The sequence below is a fragment of the Lutra lutra genome, chromosome 13 (genome assembly GCF_902655055.1).
Source record: "Lutra lutra chromosome 13, mLutLut1.2, whole genome shotgun sequence".
NCBI lineage: Eukaryota > Metazoa > Chordata > Mammalia > Carnivora > Mustelidae > Lutra > Lutra lutra.
The window spans coordinates 85,536,457-85,560,924 of record NC_062290.1 but is presented as its reverse complement, the minus strand read 5'-3'; the positions used below and the strand labels follow the sequence as shown (position 1 = coordinate 85,560,924).

Genomic DNA, 24,468 nt, shown 5'->3' with positions numbered 1-24,468 from the left:
TTTTTTTTTTTTAAAGATTTTATTCATTTGCTTGAGAGAGAGCACAAGGAGGGGAGAGGGGCAGAGAGAAAGGGAGAAGCAGGCTCCCCATTGAGCAGGGAGCCTGATATGGGACTTGATCCCAGGACCCCTAGACCATGACCTGAGCCAAAGGCAGACACTTAACTGACTGAGCCACCCAAGCGCCCCATATTTGCAGCCTTTTTCCCACTTTCCTGATGATCAAAGCAATATCTGATCAATGTAGAAAACAGAACGTTCAGCAAAGGAGAATGAGGAAAAGAAAAATAATGAAAAATGTCATTATCCAAAGAAAATTTTAAACATGTTTTGTTTCCTTCTCTTTTTTTTTTCTTTGCATATGCAGTCATGCAGATGTACTTTAAAAAAATCATGATTCTTCTGAATATACCGTTTTATGTATCCTGTTTTTTCCTTCCACTGAGCAATTTCTCACATCATTAAATGGCTTTTAATGATGTGATTTCAAGGCTCTACCAGGCCACCAGACAGCTGTGCCCCAGTCCCCTTGGTGTTAGGCCTTCACATTATTTCCAGTTTTCTGACATTGGAAACGGGCTGGGGGTGAGAGGCAGGTAAGCGGCAGCTAATGTCCACACCGCTGACAGACCCTTTAGGAAAGCTTCCTGGAAGCTGAATGCACTCAGATCCGAGTGGGGAATGGGCTTAACAACATCTTGTCATCACAGGTAGCAAGATGCCCTCCAGAAAGACGGGCTTGATGATTTTTTTTTAAAGATCTTATTTATTTATTTGACAAACAGAGATCACAAGTAGGCAGAGAGGCAGGCAGAGCGGCGAGAGGGGGAAGCAGGGTCCTTGCTGAGCAGGGAGCCCGATGTTGGGCTCGATCCCAGGACCCTGAGATCATGACCTGAGCTGAAGGCAGAGGCTTTAATCCACTGAGCCACCCAGGCGCCCCTGGGCTTGATGATTTAATGGGAAAGATTTCTACCGAAAGACACACGCCAAAGCTACAAACATGGACATAAAAAGATAAAGAAGTGAAAAGAGTTGCCGGATTTGATGATGGGGTTCTAGCTGACATGTTAGGAAGGATTTGTTTAAAATATTACCTGTTGGGGGCACCTGGGTGGCTCAGTCTTTAAGCGTCATGATCTCAGGGTCCTGGGATCGAGAACCATATCGGGCTCCCTGCTCAACAGGAAGCCTGCTTCTCCCTCTCCCATTCCCCCTGCTTGTGTTCCCTCTCTCGCTGTGTCTCTCTCTGTGTCAAATAAATAAATAAAATCTTTTTTAAAAAGTACTACCTGTTTGACTATTAATGTCCTCAAACTTTCTTTTGTTTTTTTAAGATTTTATTTATTTATTTATTTGAGAGAGAGAGAGAGTGAGCAAGCAAGCCAGAGAGACAGAGCAAGCAGGGGAAGAAGCAGAGGGAAGAAGAAGAAGATGCCCCACCGAGACGGGAGCCTGATGCAGGGCTTGATCTGGGGACTCCAGGATCATGACCGGAGCTGAAGGCAGTTGCTTAACCGACTGAGCCACCCAGGCGCCCCTCCTCACACTTTTTACAAAGGATCAGATAGTGAAGATTTTAAGCTTCCCACACCACATACGTCTGTCCCGTATTCTTTTCTCGCAACCCTTCCAAAATGTAAAACTGTTCTTAGCTCAAGGGCCAGACAAAACCAGGCTGCAGTCTGGGTCTGGCGCATGGGCTGTACTCTGCGGACCCCGTGGCGCTTACTCACCTTGGCTCGGGACATCTGCGTGTGAAGGTGGCTCGGTGGGCTGGGGCCGGATGGTGGGAGTTGGGGTAGGGGTGGTGGCAGGGTCAGAACTGAGAGTGCCAGAGGCCAAGTCTGCTGCCTCTGAGGCCCTGGGCTCAGGCTCATCGCGCTCTGCGGAGTCGGGCTCCGGCGGCCTGCCCTCCACCCTGGGCGGTAGCTCTTCTAGCCAGGAAGCACTCTTGAGGGCGTTGTCTGTGGAGAGAGGCTCTGTGCTCACGTCCTGTGCTGCCGCCCAGGGCCCTCCCCGGGCCCACCTGGCTCCCAGCTCTGGGGCCATGGCGGAGAGAATGGGGGAGGCCCTGAGGAGTGAAAGGCCTCAAAAAGAGGGTGGTGGGGAGGCTTGGGGGTCAACAGACCGGCTCCAAGCCCCCCAGCTGAGTGACCTCAGCCAAGTGCCCTGCCTCGGTGGGCCTCAGCCTCCTCTTCTATGAAACGACAGTCGTAAGTCGTAAGGCCCACCATGGTAGGCTCTTGCTATGATTAGAGGAGAAGGTATACAACATTTGCGCAGGTCCTGGCAAGCATGAGGTGCCAAACATGAGCCCCCTTCCCTCCTAAGTGTCAGATACTTTGTCCCAATTATTTTACACCCCAGATTCAACTCTAGGAGGGAGAGACCCTTGCTCCCATTTTACAGACTTTCTCCTGGTCCTCTCCTCTGGAACCCAGTCTATCAGTCCTCTCACACAGCATTTGCCTCTTCAAGCAGGGAGGGACAGATGCAGTCAGCCTCCCATCGCCTCTGGACCCCAGGTCTCCATCTCTCTGTCCCCTCACTCACCTCCTACTTCTGATCGCGAGGGTTTCTGGGCCAACCCCCTCTCCCCCTGCCAAATCTCGCTGGCAAGGCCTTTGCTGAGAGGATGACTTTTTCAGCTCCCGTGGGACCTGTTTAGGGCCATCTCTGACCTACACACTTGTCTGGGCTGGGCTGGATGGGGTCTGGGTAAGAAGACAGGAAGATTCAATGCCCCACTGCAGGGCACAGAGCTGGGGAGGGCTCTCAGGCAGCTTTTGCAGTCTGCTGACCTGGGCTCCAGTCCCAGCAACTCGCTGTGAAACCTGGAGCCCGTCTCTTCAACCTCTCTGAGTTTGTGTCCTCACCTGGATCAAGTCCAACAGTGTGTGTGAAAGTACACAGAAAACTGTGATGCCAGGGACAAAGGAAAGGGGATGGTATGGCCCCCGGGGCTGAGGTCCCTTGACACTGGGACTTCCCTCATTTTGTCTCCCTGCCAGCCTTCCTCTTTGCATAGGGTTTAGCCGGTTCCATGGTGGGGGAGTCCCTGGGGTTTCTTGGGAATGGGGCACACCCTCTGGGGGGACCTGGCTTTGGCGGCCGGCCAGGGCCAGGGCCTGGTTCCCACGGGCCTCGCTGGCAGAGCCAGCTGTTTGCAGCTGTTCTTCCGCAGTGCCCAGCCAGGGCTCGGAGGCTCTGTACTGTGGGCAGGCGGAGCTGGCAGGACTCAGAGCCAGCAGCTGCCACCGGGGGATCTGGAAAGAGGCCCCTGAGCCTTGAGAGGCCAAGAATTTAGGGGGGCTCTTGAAGGAGTCTGGTCCCTCACATTTCCACCTCCTGGCCCCTTGGACATGGGGTGGGCAGAGGGCTTCATGGAAGGAGGTGGTCAGCAGGACCCAGGGTGGGAGAGCAGACTTGGGTCACCTCTCTGGGACATAAGACAAGAACAGGCATCTGGGGAGGGTCTCAGAGGAAAAATCAGAAGCCACACCAGTGGGGATGGCCCAGAAATTTGGGTACTCTTGGGATTTTTGTCTCTTGTGGGTTTTTTTGGCTAATTACTTGGTTGCCCTTCACTGTGATCCCCCACGGACTGCAGGAAAAATACAGGAGTCTGTGGGCTCCTCTTTGGGGAAATAGGAAGTGGGAGGCATCCCTGCCAAGGCCACTGTGGAAACGAGAGGTGCTCCGAAGGCTCCAGAACACGTCCCAGAACCTGGCCTGGCTCCAGCCCCTGGAGAGTCCCACCCCACCTGTGGCTGCTGCCTGCTCATGGGTCTTTTTTCCCCACTGGACTGTGAAGTCTGTGTTAGGCAGAACCTCTGGGAGATCCGGCACGTACATAGTGGACCTTCGGCAAATCTCTAAATGAAGGAGGAAAAGTCCAGTGAGGGCAGAGACCGCCGAAAATACCGAGAAGAACCTCGTGGCCCTTTGCGTTGATACAGTCATTTCATCCGCAACAACCTCACAAGGGGTACCGTCGCATTGTGCGGTTGAGCGACGGACACCGATAGGTAACCAGCAGACCTGAAATCTGGGGCAGTTTGTAGAGAAGACACCGGGTCCCCTGCTTGGGGTGCAGCCACCCAGCAACAGGCTCCCGCACCCCCAGGGTCCAGTCCTCCTCCAACTCACCGGCCATGGCCTCGGTTGCCTCCTTCCTGCCCGCCTTATAGTAGGTAATGCCTCGAATCACAGCCTGCTGCTGGGCCAGGGTCCGGGGCTTGGCTGTGGGCTGGGGGGGTCTGCCCTTGCCACCCTCCTTCCTCAGCTTCTCCACCTTCAGCAGCTTCTCCTTAGAAGGTTTTGTGAGACCCCTGTCTGCCAGGACCTTCTGAATGTTGCCGTATTTGTTGTTTTCTTTCCCTTTCCCTCCAGCTGTGTCCTGAGGGAGAAGGGAGATCTCAGACTTGGGTGGGGGAAAAGGTGTTCAGGAGGTCATGGAGGCTCAGTCTGTAGGTGGGGCTGGAAGTGGTCATGATGCTTTAGGCCCTAGGTCTCAGGTGCTTGTGAACTCACAGCTTTCCTCCCATAGTGGCTATGTCCATGACTGGGGTATGCCTCAGTTTCCCCAGTCAGCTCTCCAGTTCCTGGCTGAAAGAAGCCCAACCTGATGGGTTAGGTTCCTGTTCCATTTCCAAACCACTGCGTACTCGTCCCCAGGGGGTAGATTATAATGGTTAATTCTCAAAGGAGGGAGCTGCTCACCAGATCAGCTTCCCATCCCCGTCTCTCTTGTTCATGGGTCTTTGTGGGCAGGGGCGAGGTTTTCAGGCTCCAAGGCAGGGTGACCAACCCATCTCAGTGTGCCTGGAACTTTCCCAGTTTCAGCACTGAAAGTCCTGCATCCTGGGAAACCCTTTAGTCCCAGGCCAACTTGGATGGTTGGTCACCAAGGCCACTGCCCTTAGCGCATGAAGTTTCTAACATTCTGTAAATTTTATTCTCACTTCCTCTTACATGCTTCTCATGCTGGCTTGGTACAAGAACCAAGGCCCTGTGACATCGCCCACAGTTGGGCAGAATCTCCGGGAGATACAGCAAGTACAGTCTCTAGACCTTCCGTGCCGTGGCCCGAACAGCATTCATTCACGCCCGTGAACTTGACACGGGAATGAGCAGGAAGTCTGCCCTGGGCCAAGGCACCAGGTTTCCTCCATGCTTTATCAGCAGCGAGGCGGTCCTGGCCGCAGACACAGTTGGCCCCATCAGCACAATGTCAGCACAGCGGGGCCGGGAGGTGGAGAGGAAGAGCGCGGCCTTGCCAGTCACGCAGCCGCGGGTTCCAGTCCCGGCACAGCCCCCCTTTCCCCACAGGCCCTCACCCTACGCTTCCTTATCTGTCCAACAGGCCATGATTGTCCCTTCTTGCAGGTGGCTACGTGATCATGTCTGTGAGGAAGTCAGGTTTCCACTTTAGAAGTCAGATTTAGAGGCTTCCGGGAGTCCCCACTCTAAAACACGAGGCTGCTGTGGGGAACGGAGCGGCTGTGTCCTGCGTGAGGGTGACTGGCCTAAGGGGCACGGATGGTACTGAAATCGAGTCTGTACCCCCTCATGTGTAGCTATCACAGGAAGGAGCCGCTGGATAATTTGCCCACCTACGGGGGGCTTCTCTTCATTTGCCCAGAGGGACAGCCTTCTCACCAACTGTCTGCGTGGAGGAGGGCCTTTTTCAAATGTGCATAAAGGTGTTTTATAGATCTTGGGTGGCACCGCCCAGTGTGCCTGCCCACTCTATGAGCTTGAATACGGAATGTCTGGGTGTCTGCTGCAGGAACACCCTGCATCCCAGACTGGGTTGGTGAAGTGGTGTCAGTCTGCAGGGTCCCCAAGACATTGCCCACCTGACCCTGAGCAGGCCTGACCCAGCCACACGAGGGGAGGCTAGAGGTGGTTTTGCAGCAGCCAGCCTTGTTGCCCAGGGCCAGGCAGGGAGGGTCGTCTCTATACCTTTGTATCCGCTAGTTTGGGAATGGGAGCCAGAAGGCCACCAGATTCCTTCCTCTCAGCAACAGCGCTCGCTGCACTGCCCGCAGCCCCGCCCCCCACCCTGCCAGGGACTCTCCCAGCTGTGCTAACCCTCAGCCCCGTCCCGGGACCCCGAACCCCCATCCAGCTGGCCCTCGGGACGGGGGTCCTGGCACGCCATGTTCCCAAGCCCACCCACCTTCTGGCCCCATCACCAGGGCCATGGCCTCACCTGAGCCTTGCTAGCAGGGCCGGGTGCGGGGTCAGCGGCTGAGACCGGGGCTGCGTCCTTCTGCAGCAGTTGGAGGCCCAGGCTGGACAGTTCCTTCTTGATGCCCATCATGATGGCAGAGTGATTCTCATAGCGGCTCAGCTGCTCGCTGAGGTGACGCATGCTCTCCTTCACTACCTCGTTCTCCCGGCTCAGGTTCACCTTGACGCTCTGTGGGGGCAGGACTCCAGGGTCTTTCTAGCCCCTTCTGACAGCCGCCACCACCCCCCACCACCCTGGAGGGGACACCCCAGCTTCTGGCATCACGCTTGGTGGCCCAGTCTCCTGAGCGGGGCCCAAGGGGATAGGGGCAGGGTGGTGGCACCCGTGGCCACGGGTGGATAAAGCGTGCTGCTGAGAGACCACGTAATTATTAAAATCTTATTTAGTAAGTGAATGAGTGAGGTTTTTCCTTTGGGCAGAGGGAGCCGGTCCCTCCTGGGCGAGGCTGTTTTCTCCAACTCCACCCAGACTTAGCAATGAGCAAAAAAAAAAAAAAAAAATTTTTTTTTTTAGTTATCTCTTAGTGAACAGAAGCAAAGCACAGATAATGCAAAACAGAAGATAATTAAAAAATCATTTCTCTGTGGCTACGGAAATCACTTCTGACTTGTTCCAGCCGCAGCAGACATACTCTCCAGATCGTCTGGCTCATGGTTACATGAAGTGAGTTAACATTTCCTAAGATTACAGGAGGACGGGCCAAAGGGGGCTAATTGCAGAGCTAGCGACAGGAGAGCCTAGTATCTCCTAGGTGCACAGAAGATACTGGAGCACCGTGGAAATCCAGCAACTGGTACCCTACTCCTGTGCTGGCAAGGGCCTAGCCCCTAGGACACACACACCAAACACTTTCTGGATAATTAAAGCCACGGTGACCCCCAACTTTGGGGATAGTAAGGGGTTAATCTCCCACCCTGGGGCACAGGATGCCCAGGTGCCCCCTCCCTCTGGAAAGGAAGCTGGGAAAGGAAGCCCCCACGCCCGCTCCTGGCAGCTGCACGTCCCCAGGCTCCCAGCAGCCCAGCAGGGTCCGGATGCAGGAAACAGGCGGAGGCCCGGCCGTGCCAGCAAAGATGCGTGCCAGCAAACCCTGAACCTGCAGCCTGGACCCCCATGATGGCCCAACTCTGTCGCTGCCCTCAGGGGCCAGTCCTGGCCACCTGCCTAGACCTCTAGTACATTTGTACTGACCAGGAGATGCTCAGCATCTCTGCTTGAATACAGGTGGGCCCTGGGCCAGCCATGCTCTCTTAAGCCCTGCCCCAGTGGGCTTGGCCAGTCCTGTGCTTTTATGTGGCATTCTATGTGACCAATGGCCTTGGAGTTGTGCCATGTGTGAGTCCTGGTCTTGGTGAACTGAGGGCCATGGCAAGTTCCTGCCAGCCCCCTCCATACCCCTTTCAGACAATCAGCTGGTGCCTCAGTTTCTCCAGCCAGCCTTCCAGCCTCCTGTAGGCCTGTGAGCCCCAGTCAGATCTCTTTTCCAAAGTCTAGACCTGGAGGCCTGCCTCTCCTTCTCCCAGCTCCCTTGCTGAAGTCCAGTTTTCAACAGCCAGCAGGGTAAGGCAGAATGGCCAGGGCCCCTTCTGACACAGCCCCTGTTCCCGCCACCCACCCGCGCCCTCCCCCACCCCATGCTGACCCACCCTGGCTCCTGGGGAGAGCTCTGCCCTTACCTCTTCCAGCGTGTTCATCTGGGAGGCCACCTTGTGGACGTAGGCGTGCACTTTCATCAGGTCCATGCTGTACAAGGTGCCCTCCAGGAGGTCCACCATGGACTGGAGCTGCCCGGGAGAGGGTGAGCGTCAGGGCAAGGGCAGAGAACAGGATCAGGCATGAAGGCTGTAAAAGGAGCCCCACCACTTGCAATGGCCTACGTGGGCCCTCAGCACCCACTAGACCCAGCTTGGTGGTAATCGTCATGGGAAAAGCCACAGATGCCATCTTTTGAGCACTTACGATGTGGCAGGCGCTGTGTGAGGGTCTGTAATGAGCTGTTTTACTTTGTCCTCAAGACAACCCCACGAAGTGTGTAGTGGGCACTGGAGGAGATCAGTCTGGATGCCCTGGGATCCATACCTGATCCCCTACCTGGCTTCTGTGTTCCTCCTTCTTAACAGCCTGCATCTGTGACTCTCTTCAGGGAGACACTGTGTCCCCAAACTACCTGGGAGAGTACATCCCGCTGCGGCAGTCCTTCAGCAATGTCTGACAGGGGCGGGCATCCAAAGGCCCAGCTCCCTAACCTCATTGGGGACAGATGAGCTGTCATTTATTTGCACTCCAGTGCACCCTGGGGCTAAGGCTGATGCCTGGCCTGAGACCCCACCCTATTGTGCTTCCTTCTCCCCCCACCCCTACTTCATTCACTTTGGTACCAGCTTCTCTTGGGAACATTTTCATAATAAATCCCTGGAACACGAATCACTCGCCTCAGAGTCTGCACCTAGGGACCGAAACGACTATTTCTTTTAGAGTAATCCCTATGCCTAACGTGGGGCTCAAACTCACCACCCCACGAGACCAAGAGTTGACTGCTCTACCCACTGAGCCAGCCAGGCTGGCTGGTCTGGATGCATTTTATCTTCATCTTGTAGAATGGAAAATTGCAGCTTAGGTGAAGTGACTTGTCCAAAACCACCCAGTTGTTAGATGGGGCCGGATGCAGAACCCAGATTGTATAAACTGAAACCTCTTTCCTATCATGCTTTACTGTGTTCCTTCCTGTGTTCAGGTGGGGAAGCTGAGGCCAAGAGAAGGGGAGGAGCTTGCATAACAAATAGGTGGGTGGCAGATGCTGTGTCCTCCTGGCCCAGCCCGGGACTCCTCCCCCTTGCAGCTGCCCCTCCCTTTCCACTCTCCATCACGTGTCATGAGGATGGGACTTTCTCTCCAGATGGCCAAGATGCCAGTGAGGGTCAGGGAAACCATGGCACAAGGGGCTGGCTGGGAAATCAGCTTCCCCTGGCTTCTTGAGAAGGGCAGTTCCTCCTACCCTCTCGCATGCCCCCCCCACCACCACGTGGCATCGCTCGGGGGTTTGAGCAGTCCAGCGCTCCTGTCTGGCCCCGGCCAGCTGTTTCCAAAACAGTTTGACTCCCACTCTCCCAGGGGTGTTCAAGCTGTTTTAAGCCAGAGAGCCTTTCTTGGAGTAGACATTAATCTCTAAAATGGAAAGAGGGAGTGGAGAAGTCTCAGGGAAGCAGGGACCTTAAGTCTTGTCTGCTCCCCTAGAACCTTGCTCGGACTCTGAAGACTTACTCTGTACCCCGCAGGCTCTGGGGAGCCCAGTGGGAGAAACATGCACGTAGACTCTTATGTGCTTCAGCTTCCTTCTCGGTGAAATGAGGCCGTAGGGCTGTGGTAAGGAGCAGTAGTGTGTGGACAGGGCTCAGCACAGAGCGGGAACGCAGCAAGGGCTTCATGGATATCAACAATCATGGGGGCTATAGCGGATCCTCCCGGCTTCACTCTGCTTCCTTCGTGGCCACCGAAACCAGCTTTCCAAAGCACAGGTTGGACCCTGGGTCTCTCCCTTGCTAGATAACTTGTCATGGCTCCCCACAGCTCGTGCGCGACCTTGCACTTCCTAAGCCTGGCATTCGAGCCCCCCATGGTCTGCCCCTGCACCCTCTTTGACCTCAGCAAATGTTTCCTCTGGGCCAGGCACTAAGGACAGTGAGGAGTAAGACAGACAGAAGCCTTCAGGGTCCTTCGCTGGCTGTGAAAGAACAGAGAGTAGCAGAGAGGTACCCAGATCATGACTTTGTCGAGGAGCAGATGCGGATTAGTAAACTTCGCCAGCAGGGAGTTATGTTGGAGCTGAGCTCTGCAGCAACAACACAGATTAGGCAAAGATGGTAGGAGAAGAGCATTCCAGGCTAAGGGAACAGCTTATGCAAAGAGCTGGAGGTGAGAAGAGACATGTTGTGTTTGGGCCACGCTACTCAAAGTGTGGTCCGCAGACCAGCACCGGTCCAAGCTACAGGTTACTCATCTGTGATAAAATAATTGCAAAAAGTGAAAGTAGATTTTTATAAACTTTCAGATGCTTTGGCAGAGACATTTTTTAAAAAAGATTTTATTTATTTATTTAAGAGAGAGAGAGAGAGAATGAGAGAGAGAGAGAGCACGAGCAGGGAAGACAGGGAGAAGGAGAAGCAGACTCCCCACTGAGCGGGCAGCCCTACTCAGGGGTTCATCCCAGGACCCCCGGATCATGACCTGAGCTGAAGGCAGACGCTTAAATGACTGAGCCACTCAGGCGCCCGACAGAGAAATTTTTATCTGTTGACTCTAACCGTAAAACAGTGGACTTGTATTTTGCATGTCTGTTTTTGCCTCATTTTTCTAATAATTCATTTTTATGGCATTTTCCCAAAGTACTGGTTTTTATTTTTAAAAAATTAGTCTTTCACCACAGATAGTTTGAGAAGCCCTGTATTAGAGGAATTGGCAGGCAACTAGTGGGGCTGGAGCAGAGAGAGGGGAGGGAGCCATCCTGGGCCACATCCACTCCACTTGCTCTCACCAATAATGCCCTCCTTTCTTCTCTGCCTGAGGGACTCCTACCCATCCCTCAAAGCCCAGCTCTAATATTATCTCCTCCTCTGGGTTCCCACAGTCCCTGAGACATCCCTTGGCCCAGCACCAGTGACCAATCTTCGGAGTCAGGAACTGTGTCCCCAAGAGATCGGAGATTCCTCAAGGTTGGGGCCATGTCTAGTTCATGTCTAGAAGGAAAAGGAGTAAAAAGGTGAAAAGCATGCACCTGCCACCAACCTCCCCAAGAAGGGGAATCTAGAATCTTCTCCATTCTACTCACAGTCATGTAATCAAGACCAAATCACTCCAAAGCTGGAGTTCTTAGCTTGAGGGAAAGGGCTGGGGTAGAAACAATGGAAAGATATAGCATGGGTGTGTGCCCCCTCCTCCATGGGCTTCCCTTAACCTCCTCTCCTGGAGGGCTTCCCATAGACAGCCTCCTGCTGAGGGAGGAGGAGCCGAATCTAGTGGGAGGGGCCTCAGCCCTGTCTCATACTGCCTCTGCCCCCTTCTCCTTTTGGGGTTCTCGGGTACCTGCCCCAGTCATATCTTCTCTTCCTCCTATACCACCACCTGATGAGTCAATCCCTCCACTACCCCACTCCAGTCCTATAAGGCTGAATGAAAACCACCATGGCTTCTGTGCATTGAAAAGACCCAAGGAACAATGGGCTCCAGGCTGAGAGCTGCCTAGGGACCCCTTCCATGGGCAAGGGGACATAGCAGAGCATTCCTGAGCTCAAATCCCAATGCTACCAGTTTCTCGTTGTGAGATCTTAGGCAAGTCACAAGCCCTCTCTGGGCCTCAGATTCCTCCACAAATAAAGCTGGAACAGTAAGTTCCCTTGCCAAAGGATTGTGGTAAGGATGAAATTAGCCAGAATTTATGAAAAGATTTTGCATATCCCTGTGTAAAGTATGCTTACAATTTAGTTATTGAGAGGTGGACTTGAGCAGAAGTTGGATTTGTTCCTACAACTGAAGATTGATCTACGGCCTCAGCACCTGGAGTTTGCAGGGCCCCAGCGAGGCCCCAGAGAGACAGTGGGGTCCAGGTACTGACAAGTTAAGAGGCAACTTGGCCTAAAATTCAACCCTATGCCAACTTTAAGAGCTTTGGTATCCACTTAGTTGTTACAAAAATAAAGCTGAAGTTAAATTTAAAGAAGACATTTTTAGGGGTGCCTAGGTGGCCCAGTTGGTTAAGCATCTGCCTTTGGCCTCGGGTCATGATCCCAGGGCCAGGGATAGGGCCCTGCTTCGCCCTTTCCCTCTGCCTGCTGCTCTGCCTGCTTGTGCTCTCTCTCTGTCGAATAAATTTTTAAAAATCTTAAAAAAAAAAAAAAAAAGGAAAGAAAGAAAGGAAACATTTTTAGCCAAATGTTGAAGACAATTTTTCACATGTCTTGCATACAGAGGCACTGAGCATTTTTGTTCTAGGACATCTTTTGTATAGGCAACAGCCTCAGAACACAGAGAGAGTGTTTCCCTCCAGAGCAGAGAAGGCGTGCTCAGTGCCCATTATAAAAAAATTTGGATTCTCTAAGCTTGGGGCTCCACTCTTGGAAAATACCCCAGTGTGTGTGTGCAGGTCTTCACTGAGTCACCCCATGGGAACTGGAGCTGGGAGAATCAGCTCAAGAAAATGTAGATTCTCTGGCTGCTGTGAGCAATAAAGTCCTTTGTCTCTGACCCAGGAGGCTTGTGTCTTCTGCCAGCATCCATGAAATTGGCTGCCAAGTTGTTAGCTTACAAGTAGGGTAACATCTCAGTCAATTTCACAGTTCTTGATACCAAAAAAGGCAAAGCAGATGCTCATATGTTTGGAACAAATTATAAAAGAAGAGGATACTCTCAAAAGACACCAAAACTATCTAGTCCATTACAGAAAGAAAGGAGGAAAGTGGTTTAGGACACATGCTTTGGATACAGCAGGATGTGGTTCAAATCCCAGACCCACCAAGCACTGCTGGGCATGTTATGAATGGTGTGAAAGTGCCTGGCTCGCTGTGGGGACAGTGACGTAGGCTGCATGTGTCTATTCAAGCATGGGCCCTGCAGGTGGCGGTGGCATGGGGCTGTGCTCCCCAGAGGTGCTGCTTCTTTCTGATCTGCCCATGGTGGTGGCTGGCGGGGGAAGGTAAGCATAAAATTCACTTGAAAGTATGGCATAGACCCAAGGCTACATGCCATTAGGTGAGAGTTTGGGCCAGTTACCTAACTTCTCTAGACCTCAGTTTTCTTATAAAACGAGAACAGTGATCCCACATGTCCCAGACTGGTTTGAGAATTTAGAGGAAAACATGCGTAAAAAGAGCTTTAGCACAACATCTGGCATGCAGGTGGGGCTTGCATAGGGGACATGTTCTTATTACATTAAAAACAATAAAATGCTACAAAATTTAAAATACTGTATTCAGGTGCTGACAGATGAACAGGTTTGGGTAAAATACAGAACACTGAACTGGATGATAAAATATTCTCTCTTCTGTTTGCTTCTTTTCTGTCTCCCACACCGAAGGCATGGACTTTGTCTGGTTTCCTCCTATATCCCCAGAACTAGTGCCTGCCTGGCTGGTGGTAGGTTCTCTCTGAACAGAAGCCTGTGTTTTGCAGATACGCTAGAGCACAGGGTGAGCTAGCCGAAGAACGCCGCCTCCACCACTTACTGGCGAATAGTCTGGAGCAAGACGTGGCTTCCCCTAGGGACCCTCTGTTTCCCCACCTGTGAAATGGGATAATGACGGCGCCTCCCCAGGGTGTGGGTTTTCCACTGGAAGGACAGCCTGGCACCAGCCCGTGCTAGGATCTCCTCCGGGAGGTGTTCCCTTCCTCCCCTCCCCCAGAAAGCCTACCTTGAGGAGCTCCGGGGCCTGCTTCTTGAGCTTCTCCATCTTCCACTCGTTCTCGCAGGGGTTGAGCGAGGAGGGCGGCGCCGTGCAGGAGCAGCGGCAGTCGGTCCCCGAGCTCACCGTCTCCACGGTGTAGTAGTCCTCCACCCGCGCCTGCCCGCTGCGCACTCGGCGGCACGCGTCCTTGCCCAGCGGCCTCATGATGCACTTGCAGCGGCAGTCGGAGCCCTCCGAGGTCATACGCACCTGGTCCATGTCACCAAACACCTACAAGAGGGGCTCAGGTGAGGAGGGGCTAGAGGGGACAGGCAGCAGAATCCAGCCCCCCCCCCCCCCCCCGCCCGCCTTTGTGGGCACGATTACAGGTAGCCGAGGAGTTAGTAGCCCTTTGGAGGAAACGGAGTCCAGTAGCCTTAAGGTAATAATACCTGAAAATATGAATAGTTGCCTTGAAAATAGTTTGGCTGTTCCTCAGTACGTTAAACGCAGAATTGGGACGCCTGGCTGGCTCAGTCAGAGTGTGCAACTCTTGATCTTGGGGTTGTGAATTCGAGTCCCACTATTGGGTGTAGGGATTATTTTAAAAACATTTCAGAGACACCTGGCTGGCTCAGATGATAGAGGATCCGACTCTTCATCTCAGGGTTGTGAGTTCAAGCTCCACATTGGACATAGGGCTTACTTAAAAAAAAAAAAAAAATCTTGGGGGCACCTGGGTGGCTCAGTCAGTTACATGTCTGCTCTCAACTCAGGTCATGATCCCGGGGTCCTGGGATACAGTTCCACATCCGGCTTCCTGCTCAGTGGGGAGTCTGCTTCTCCCTCTCCCTCTGCACCCCTCAACTCATGCTCTCTCTCCCTATCAACTAAAGAAATAAAATCTTTTTTTATTATTTTTATTAACATATAATGTATTATTAGCTCCAGGGGTACAGGTCTGTGAATCATTAGGCTTACACACTTCACAGCACTCACCATAGCACATACCCTCCCCAAAGTCCATAACCCAACCACCCTATCCCCACCCCCTACCCCCCAACAACACTCAGTTTGTTTTGTGAGATTAAGAGTCTCTTATGGTTTGTCTTCCTCCTGAGAAATAAAATCTTTTCAAAAAATCTTTAAAAACCCATAGAATTACCAATTACCGTAGGACCTAATAATTCTACTGCTAGGCAGAATTATTCTCCAAAGAACTGAAGACAGGTGTTGAAACAAAAACTCCTATACAGATATTCATAGCAGCGTGATTCACAATAGTCACAAGGTGGAACCAGTCCAAATGTCCATCAGCTGATGGAGAAAGGAAAGCTGGTCTCTCCATATGATGGAATATTACTGAGCCATAAAAAGGAATGGAGTACAGACACCTGCTAAAACAGGGATGAACCTTGACCAACTGATGCTAAGTGACAGAAGCCAGCCACAAAAGGCCACCTGTTGGATGATTCCATTTATTGGCATCCAGAGGAGGCGGACCCACAGACAGAAGGCAGATTAATGGCTGCCAGGACTTAGGAGGGGGAAAATGGGGAGTGACCGTTTAACAGGCACAAGGGTTTCTTTGTGGAGTCATGAAAATGTTCTGGAACTAAGTAGTGTTGATGGTTGCACGACACTGGGAAAGAAGGCCTATGTGAGCTGATGGCCTCTCCACAACCCCTTGTCTTGGTGCCCTTTCCTTCCTTTGGGTCCCTCCACTCCAGTCTCAGGAACTTTGCAGCTTTGGGACTCTAGTCCTGAAACCCTTACCCCCTGATACTCCCTTGGCCCATTCCCTCATGTTACTTACCCATCACCTCCTCTGAGAAGACTTTCCAGACTACCTGCCTCCCCTTACTCTTTGTTCCCTTATCTAGTGGCTTTGTTTTTCTTTATTATATCTGTTATCATCTGAAGTTTATTATACCTATTACCATCCACTCCCTGGGCTGGCTCAGCCAGCCCACAGCCCACCCTGGGCTCCAGGCTCTTGGGACACAGCTCTTTGTGGCTCAAGCAACAAACCCCCCAGGCCCCATGGCTACTCAGCTCTCACTGAAGCCACCAGGACTCAGGTGAGTTTGTGGCTCCTTTGGGCTTTCTGCCAATCCCAGCACCCACAAGTGGCCTAGAGCCCTCTGGGGAAGGGCCATAGGTATTCCATTTCTTTCTTTCTTTCTTTTTTTTTTTTTTAAAGATTTTATTTATTTATTTGACAGACAGAGATCACAAGTAGGCAGAGAGGCAGGCAGAGAGAGAGGAAGGGAAGCAGGCTCCCTGCTCAGCAGAGAGCCCGATGCGGGGCTCGATCCCAGGACCCTGAGATCATGACCTGAGCCAAAGGCAGAGGCCAAAGGCAGAGGCACCACCCAGGTGCCCCAGTATTCCATTTCTGTTCTGAGCTGTCAGACACCTGTTTGAGCCTCTGCCCTCTGTCAGACCCTGGGTGACAGCTGGAGGTGTAGGAGAAATAGACTGAGGTACATTCTTGAGTTTCTCTATTATACGAGAAGCCAGCAGGATGGGCTCGGAGAGCACGGAGGAAGACACCCAAGTAAACTGCTCAGGGAGGGCCCCCTTGAGGGACATCTCTAAGGAGAAGAGCATTCCAGGGAGTGCAAACCAGATACATAAAGACGAGCAAGGGCCTGGCACCTGGGGGCCTGGAGAAGGTTCGATCTGGGTGGTGCTTGTGGGACCCTGGGGTGGCAGGAGGTTAGGCTGGGGGGTGGCAGAGACTAGTTTGTGAAGGATCCTGAAAGCTGGCTGAGGATCTTGGCTTCTTCCTGGGGAGTCATGGAAGGATTTAAAGCAGGGGAGAGCCAGGGTCAGATCTGCATTACGGGAAGCTCATTTGGGCTGTTTCGTGGATAGATGGTGGATGGAGGAGGCAATCCTGGGGCACAGAGCCCAGGAAGGAGACATCTACTGAGAACTCACTAAGTTCTGGGCAAGTGTGGGGCAGGGGTGAGGCACACAGCCATGGGCACCTACAGCTGTGTGTCCTTGGGTAGATTCCTTAATCTCTCTGTGCCTCACTTTCCTCATCTGTGAAATGAGGGTACCACTACTGTCTATCCAACAAAGGACTGTGTGAGGACTGAGAGAGGGGAGCCCAGGAACACGCTCAGTCCAGTGCCAGGAGTCCACAGCGCAGTCTGTATATTACAGCCGTTATTTTTACTAACAATGATCCTGAAAGGGGTTGTTTCTGTGTTCATTTCTCCACGTGGATGCGGTGGCAGATAGTCTTAGCGGTGTCCTGAGACCTCAGAAAACTGAGCCCTGGAGCCATCAAATGACCGTTCAAGGGGATTAGAGCCTGGTGTGGGTAGACCTGCAGTCCCCTGGGGGACGAGGAGGGTAGGGAAGGAGGAAGCTATGGCTGGAAGCTTTGTCCTGGGCCTTCTGTGGGTGGAGTGTACTCTGGGCAACTCCTCCGGGCAGTCCTCCTCTGCCTGCGAACGCTGACAGCCAGGCTATGGTCCCACACTCTTCCTTAGATCTCGGGCAATGCCTCGAGCCTGCCTTCTCTTCAAGTCTCCTGGGCCCCCTTCCCAGCTCTGCTGTGGACTCCCAGTCACCCCCACCCACTCCCCAGTGGGCAGATGTGGTTGTGTTCCGTGTGGCCAGGCCAGCCAGGCCTCCTCCTGGGGACCCACCCCTCACCCTGGCATCCACCCGCCCTGGCCTGCAGCCTCCATATCAGACTGCAACATTCCTTCTCTCCTCAGATGAGGTGCAACGTCCTGAGGGGGGCGGCCAAGGCCCTGACACTGGCCAGGAGTCGGCAGAGGGCCTCGGCTCCCAGCCCCAGCTGCCAGGAGCCTAGGCAAGGCCCTTCCTCCGTGATTGCTGGACCCCGTGGAGGTCTTGGCTGGAGGCAGCCAAGCACCATGGCGGTGGGGGGACAGACCATGCCCAGACTCAAGCCCCAGGTCCTCCATTTCCCTGCCCAGCCTCGGCCCCCCTGAGTCTCTGCACCCTCCCTTGCAAGATGGGGAGGATACGTCTTTGCCTCGTAAGCCTGTCCTGAGGCTGAAATGAGTCCATCATGCAGAGCAGCTGACACCAAACCTGGCACAGGGTCACCGCTCTTTCTGTGGTACTTGCTGCCCAGGTAGCCGCCAAAAACCCTCCCTCACGTCCGCAAGCCATTTTCTCCCTGTCTCCTCTCCTCACAACCCCACCTTAAAGGGGAGAAATCTGAGCGTCAGGGAAGACTAGAGGCTCGCTCAGGGTCACTATGAAGAGCCTGACTCCAAAAATTTGGTTTACTTGCTGTTCCTCGGGTGTCACCAGCGGAGGGCTCCTCCAATAGCAACTGAACTGTGACAAAAAGGGGCCCGGGGGGGGGGTCACGGGGGGGGGGTGGCAGGAGAGAGCCTGGGGCTCTATCTACTGGGGCTGGTCCATCCTGCCCTGGGCCCGAGGGATGGAACTACTGTGAAGCAGGGCAGTCCCTGCCTCAGCCTCCCACCCCACTGCGCTCCATCTCTCTCTATAGCCTCACTCAGGACACGCTGCTGCCAAAGACCCCAGAAATGTGGATGGCTCGTGCTTAAGAACGTCCTTGCAAGGGAGTCCTACAATGAGATGGCAAGAGGTCCTTGAGATTTTTCTTGAGATGGATAAATCTGGCCACAGTGGGAAGAGGGGTGCTCAAGCTGTGAAATGTTCTAGAAATGAGCAGATTCAAATTGTGTCACCTTGAGGTGGAGTCTTCCCTCTTCTCTCATGGCCTGAGAGCCCCCTGAGAGCCCGTTTCCATGTCCTCCTGCAGGCAAAGACCTCCCCCAGAGCCCACTGCCAGCTCGACACCTCCCTGGATGGCCCCAATCTGGAGCCACCCAAAGCTGGACCCGGTTTCTTTTCTCAACTGATGTCTACCTACCCGCCACCCACCCCAGGCCTCTGAACCTCTGTTGTACTCTGGACAAGCCATCAGTCATATTCTTCCAATTCTTTATCCTGAATATCCCCCACCTCTCTCTCCCGACTCTCCATTCCATGACCACAGGCTGAGTTCGGACCCCATTAACTGCTTCTAAGGACACAGTACCCTCCTCCCTGCTGGCTTAATCTTCCAAAACTTCCTCTTTGTTGATCGGTGACTCTCTCACTCCACAAACCTCCATGGCTCTCTGTATCTCTGCCGAGTTCTCCACAGGGGGATGTGCCTTGGAATTACCTGGAATGCACTTCAAAAATGCAGACTCCCTGGCCTTAGTCCACACTTCATAACTCAGACTCTCAGGTTCCCCAGGCCATTTGGATGCCCACTGAAAGCTGAGCATCCTGGAACCCCAGGATTCTGCAAACTCCTCCATCTGACTTTTTTTTTTTTTTTTAAGATTTTATTTATTTATTTATTTATTTGACAGACAGAGATCACAAGTAGGCAGAGAGGCAGGCAGAGAGAGAGGAGGAAGCAGGCTCCCCGCTGAGCAGAGAGTCGATGTGGGGCTCGATCCCAGGACTCTGAGATCATGACCTGAGCCGAAGGCAGAGGCTTCAACCCACCGAGCCACCCAGGCGCCCCTCCATCTGACTTTTTTGACCTTCACTGTTCAAGCCTGTCAGATGGAGGGGGCGCGGCGACCGGCAGCAGGGTTGTGTTAAGATTCTGGATTTGAGGGCTGGGCATGGGGCTTGGCACACAGGATATTTCTCAGTACTTTGTTCTAGGTGCCCCGTCAACGGGACTGTTGGGGCAAGAATTTCCCTGTAGAGAGACCCTGTGGGGCCTGGCCTAGCCCCATGTTCTTTGTGTACAGAAGGACTCTATCACTTGTATACTCTGTCTTCCCTGAGCCTGTTTTCAATTACACCCACAGGCGGAAACTCCCAGAGCGGAGGCACAGCAACACCTAAGCCCCCGGGACCAGCCTGACCTGGAACATCTGATCGATCCCGTGACACCGCCACCTGCTGCTTCAGACCCTCCTGCTCCCCTGGCCCAGTTCCCACAAGCCTTGGCCTTCCCTCTGCCCTTGGGGCCCTGGTCAGTGACAGGGATGACCCAAGACCCCTTTCCCACATCTGGATGCATGGAGGAAGTGAGGCACCTTTCACAGATGGGGAAACTGAAGTAGCCATGGGAATTCTCAGCCACATTCCAAGGCCGTATAGCAGAAAGCAGGTTCCCAGAGGTCTGTGCTGCCATGCCTGGGTTTCATGTGGTTCCCTGTCTGTCCATCCCAAACTCCGAGCTGGGCAGCCCCTCAGAGATACCAGGGAAGCTGTGAACCCCCTCTCCCACTCCCATGCTGGACAAAGCACTTCCCTAGATGAAAACTCCAAGTCCTGTTTAGGAGACACCTTGCTATAAACATAAAATTAAAACATGCCAAGTGAGGAGCTGCCCGAGACCACAGAGTTCTCTGGTGAGTCCTGGGGTTGAGCTGCTCCTGTACCCCTGAAAGTATGGGGCAGGAGGGGGGGACTGGACCTCCCAGGAGCAGGAAGCCTAAGGAGAGAGCCAACTTAACCCCTCAGAGCCCTAGATAGATAGATTTCAAGTCCCAGGTTGGCCCTTGAAGGGTTCTCTCCCTCCCCCAAGTTCTCTGCGCCCCCCACCCCCCTGCAAATCTGACAGGCTTGGAGAGGAAGGATGGTTATGGGGGAGGGAGAGGGTGATTATGAAAACAGCCCTCCCTGTAGAGCCAGCAGGAGACCGGCTGTGCTGAGGAATGCGGAGTAAATTCACCCATCACTTGCTTTTTATTTTTCCCAGCTGGCTGAAGTGGTGTGGGCTGGGAGGCTCTGACGGAGGCCTGTGCTGTGTCCCCCAGCTGCTTCGTCCTCCAGGCTCTAGGGTGCTCCTCCCTACCCCACCAGCCCCAGCTTGCCCTGGGACAACACACACACACACACACACACACACACACACACACGCACACACAACCTAGCAAGTGTTTGGCTGACTCACTACATAAACAGGGTGTTAGGTTTTCTTTGTCTTTACTTTGTTTTGAGTGCGAGCCCTCCCCCATAAGCCCTACATGCACAGTCCACAGCTCGGAGGATGCCCAGGACCAAATACTCTTCCCAGCCAGAGGGACGGGAGGGGCAAAGCACTGATTAGGTTACACGCGGCTTTTTTTGCTTGCTGTTCCCCTACCTGAGCCAGGTCAGGGAATCCAAGAAGGTCCTGCGTGGAAAGGAAGTGGGCAGACATTGTTTTTCGGATGGGGAAGCTGAAGCCCAGAGGCAGGCCGCGACTTACTTGCCCAAGGTCGCACAACCAAAGAACAACAAAGGGCCAGAACCCAGGTTTTTTGATTCACAAGCTAGCCGCCTCTCTATATCCCTAGTTTCCCACCTGTAAAGTATGACTGATACTCATTCCCTTCTTGTCCTTGGAGCACATGGTCAAGACTGCAGCTCCCTTGTTTTCATACCCAGAGCTGGATCTTTAGGATGAGGGTCTGCTGGTCCCCAGCGCTCATACTTACCGTGTGGCTAGTGGCTTCTACCCTTTGCCTGGCCTCTGAACAGTGCAGCCTCACCTTCTACCCAGGAAAGAGGCTGGAGCAACATCAGGAAAAGTCACTCCTTTGCTCTGCACCAAGAACAGGGCCCTACCTCCTTACTGCCCCTCATTCATTCCCGGTTCCATCCTCGTCCTTACTGGGTCATTTCCAGAACACGCTCAAGTGTTCCCTTAGTAAGATTCTGCAATCACAGCATGATTTATTGGGCACCTACTAGGTACCAGGTGTGGTGCTAAACATTTTACAGGCATGATCACCAAATGCAGGAAGTGGTTGCTATTATTATTCTCATATTAAAAAGTGAGGAAACAGAAACTGAGAGGGGTGAAAGGCCCAAGATCACCCAGCCGAGAGGTGGAGGGAGGATTTGAACTCGGGTCTGCTTGACACCACAGCAGATCCTTTTAGCCACACCTGAGAAGACTTCAGGTCCCTTCTGGAAGCACGGTGTCCTCCAGAGGGTGCAACAGATTCCCGGGAGGACTACCAGAGTCCAGGCAAGTGACTAGCCCACTAGGTTCATTGCGTAGGGACTCTGGGTCCCCAGCATGGCCGGAAAGCATCGTCTCAGGCTCTGGTGCAAACCTGGGAGTCCCTGGGAGTCCCTGGGAAGCAGTTACGCAGGAGTCTGCCTGACAGTCTCCCATGGAAACTTTGAGCCGGATTCCCAGGCTGCCCCTGCCCAGCGCTCCTGGGAATCCTTTCCCTAGGCTGGGGACTGCATCTCTTGTCTGCGCCTCCTCCAAAATCTCAGGCTCCCCCCTTCCTGGCCCTGGCTTTCAGGGCTTATCTCCCCGCTCTGGATTAGGTCCCAGAGCCCTTTCCTGAGACCCCCAGGTCCCAAGTACCCCTACCCGCACTGGATTAGGTCCCAGAGCCCTTTCCTGAGACCCGCAGGTCCCAAGTACCCCTACCCGCACTGGATTAGGTCCCAGAGCCCTTTCCTGAGACCCGCAGGTCCCAAGTACCCCTACCCGCACTGGATTAGGTCCCAGAGCCCTTTCCTGAGACCCCCAGGTCCCAAGTACCCCTACCCGCACTGGATTAGGTCCCAGAGCCCTTTCCTGAGACCCCCAGGTCCCAAGTACCCCTACCCGCACTGGATTAGGTCCCAGAGCCCTTTCCTGAGACCCGCAGGTCCCAAGTACCCCTACCCGCACTGGATTAGGTCCCAGAGCCCTTTCCTGAGACCCGCAGGTCCCAAGTACCCCTACCCGCACTGGATTAGGTCCCAGAGCCCTTTCCTGAGACCCGCAGGTCCCAAGTACCCCTACCCGCACTGGATTAGGTCCCAGAGCCCTTTCCTGAGACCCGCAGGTCCCAAGTACCCCTACCATCTCCAGCACTTCTTGCCCCACGCGCTCCTCTCCCTGGGTCGTGGCCCGAGTGGCTTCCGTGCTGAGCCTGTCGGGTCTACCCTCTCCTGGTCCTCTGCTCCCGGCCCTGACACCCTCCTTGGCCCGCACCCCGGCCACAGCGCCCCCTCGCGCCCGGCTCCCCGCGGAGCTGAGCCCGGGTCAGAGGGCCGCGCCATACCTTACTGTCAGCGCGCACCCGGCCCGCGCGCGGCGGCGGCAGCAGCAGCAGCAGCAGCGGCGGCAGCAGGAGCAGGGGCAGTGGCCCGGGCCGGGGCCGGGACAGGAGGGCGGCCGCGGCCATGGCGGGATGGGCACGGTGGGCACGGACAGCCGCGTGCGGACGCTGGGAAGCGCGGTCCACACTGCGAGCTCGGTGCGCAGCCAGCAAAGCCCGCGCGGCGCGCCCCCCGCCCCGCGCCCCCTCCCGCGCCGCCGGGGGCGGAGCTAGGGTGGAGGGGGCATCCCGCCCCGCCCCGGCCTCTGCGGGGCCTCTTCGCCATTGGGCGGCTCTCCGAAGGGCATCCCTGCGAGGACACAAAAAAGGGTCTTGTTCCGAGTCCCCAGGAGCAGCGGGGCCTGTAAGCGGAGCGCGGGGTCCCCCCGCGGGCGGAGGTCCTGCTCTGTGAGATGGGAGACCTTGGGTGTGTCCCTTCGCCTCTTTGAGCCTCAGCTTCCTCATCTGTAAAATGGGAGAAATAGTGCTTTCCTTTTGGAGTGGTTGTAAAGTTCAGATGAGTCGTGTTTCCAAGGCAGGCGAGACTTTGAGCTCTCCCAACACCCAGACCCCGCCAGCTCTGCCTTTTTCACGGCTCAGCACCCGCCCCCCGCTTGTTTTTTTCTTCTTCCCTCCAAAATCCCGCCCGTGGACCCTTAACTCAACTTCAGGAGCTCCTGGCGTTTAAACACCCTTTCTCCTCCCCATCCTCGGCAGGGAGAGCTCCATTTCTCCGGCTCCCAGGCTGCAAAACTTTTCAAATGGAGCCGCCTCCTAGCGTCAATCCTCAGGTTCCCTGCCCCTCCCTCGCTCCGGGGCTCTTCGATCTCTCTTGGGAGGTGGCTCGTGGAGGGCCCCCGGAGCTCCTGTACCGCACCCAAGGCGGCACCTCTTTATCTTCCCAGAATCGATGGCTCTGGATCATGCCTCCTTCTCAAACCCTCTCCTCTCTGGGTTTCTTTCGGATTCCCCGAATTATCTCACCCTGGGCTGCTTCGCAGTCACTTCGCAGGACCGTCCACCTCTGCGCACCCCAGCGGGGCCAGACGCCCTTCTCTTCCTCTCCACACCGACTCTGTAGGTGACCCTCCCCTGAGCCAAGACAGTTCCACCTGTGTGTGTCTGTTTCCCTGCCCTTGTACACTTCAACTGCTCAAAAAGGAACCTTTAATTGTGCCTCAAATGTCCTTCCTTTTTTTTTTTTTCCCATTCAACAAGTATTTACGGAGTGCCTAGCAAATGCCCTTCCTTACCGCTACTCTCAAGAACTTCCCCCTCGTGCATATCCCTCCCCTGAACCTTTTCTTCATAGAATTTATCACCCCATGAAACTTTCTAGCTGGTATGTGTGTTTCCTTGCATCATCCTTTATGCCTTCCCTTGTGGGAGAGACATAAATCAACAGTGCACAGACCTTGCTCACGAGCAGCTAGCTGAGTGGTCTGGCAGCGTGGCCCCAGGACCAGCAGCCTCAGCATCACCTGGGAACTTAGAAATGCAAGTTCTCAGGCCCTAACCCAGATCTCAGGAAGCAGAAACTTTAGGGATGGGGCCCGGCAATCTGTTTTAATAAGTCCTCCAGAGGATTTATAATTTGAGAACTACCGGCTTAACGCAAGGTCTGGTGCTCTTGGACTCTGAGCTGTGACAAGTCACGTGCGGCCAGTGTTCAGTACAGATTCGCTTCTTTCATGACTAGAGATCAGGGGATGTGTCAAAACCAGGGCTGGATTAGTATAAAACATGAATATGCTGCTTT

At 54.1% G+C, this 24,468-nt stretch overlaps 1 protein-coding gene across 2 annotated transcripts in view; it reads right to left on the bottom strand.

The window, feature by feature from the left end:
• The window catches only part of OLFML2A (olfactomedin like 2A), a 29,322-nt gene extending 6,083 nt beyond the window's left edge, over positions 1-23,239 (bottom strand). Inside the window, exons 1-6 of one of the 2 annotated variants that reach the window (XM_047698697.1) lie at positions 22,674-23,239; positions 13,663-13,926; positions 7,939-8,046; positions 6,221-6,430; positions 4,153-4,402; positions 1,737-1,967 (exon numbers count right to left, since the gene is read on the bottom strand). In XM_047698697.1, the coding sequence (XP_047554653.1) occupies positions 1,737-1,967; positions 4,153-4,402; positions 6,221-6,430; positions 7,939-8,046; positions 13,663-13,926; positions 22,674-23,174 (1,564 nt within the window). In that variant the 5' untranslated portion in view covers positions 23,175-23,239. Of the gene's footprint in view, positions 1-1,736; positions 1,968-4,152; positions 4,403-6,220; positions 6,431-7,938; positions 8,047-13,662; positions 13,927-22,471; positions 22,493-22,673 lie in introns of those variants that run through there. The other variant, XM_047698698.1, reaches the window with a different exon arrangement.
• Between the last annotated feature and the right edge of the window lie 1,229 nt (positions 23,240-24,468).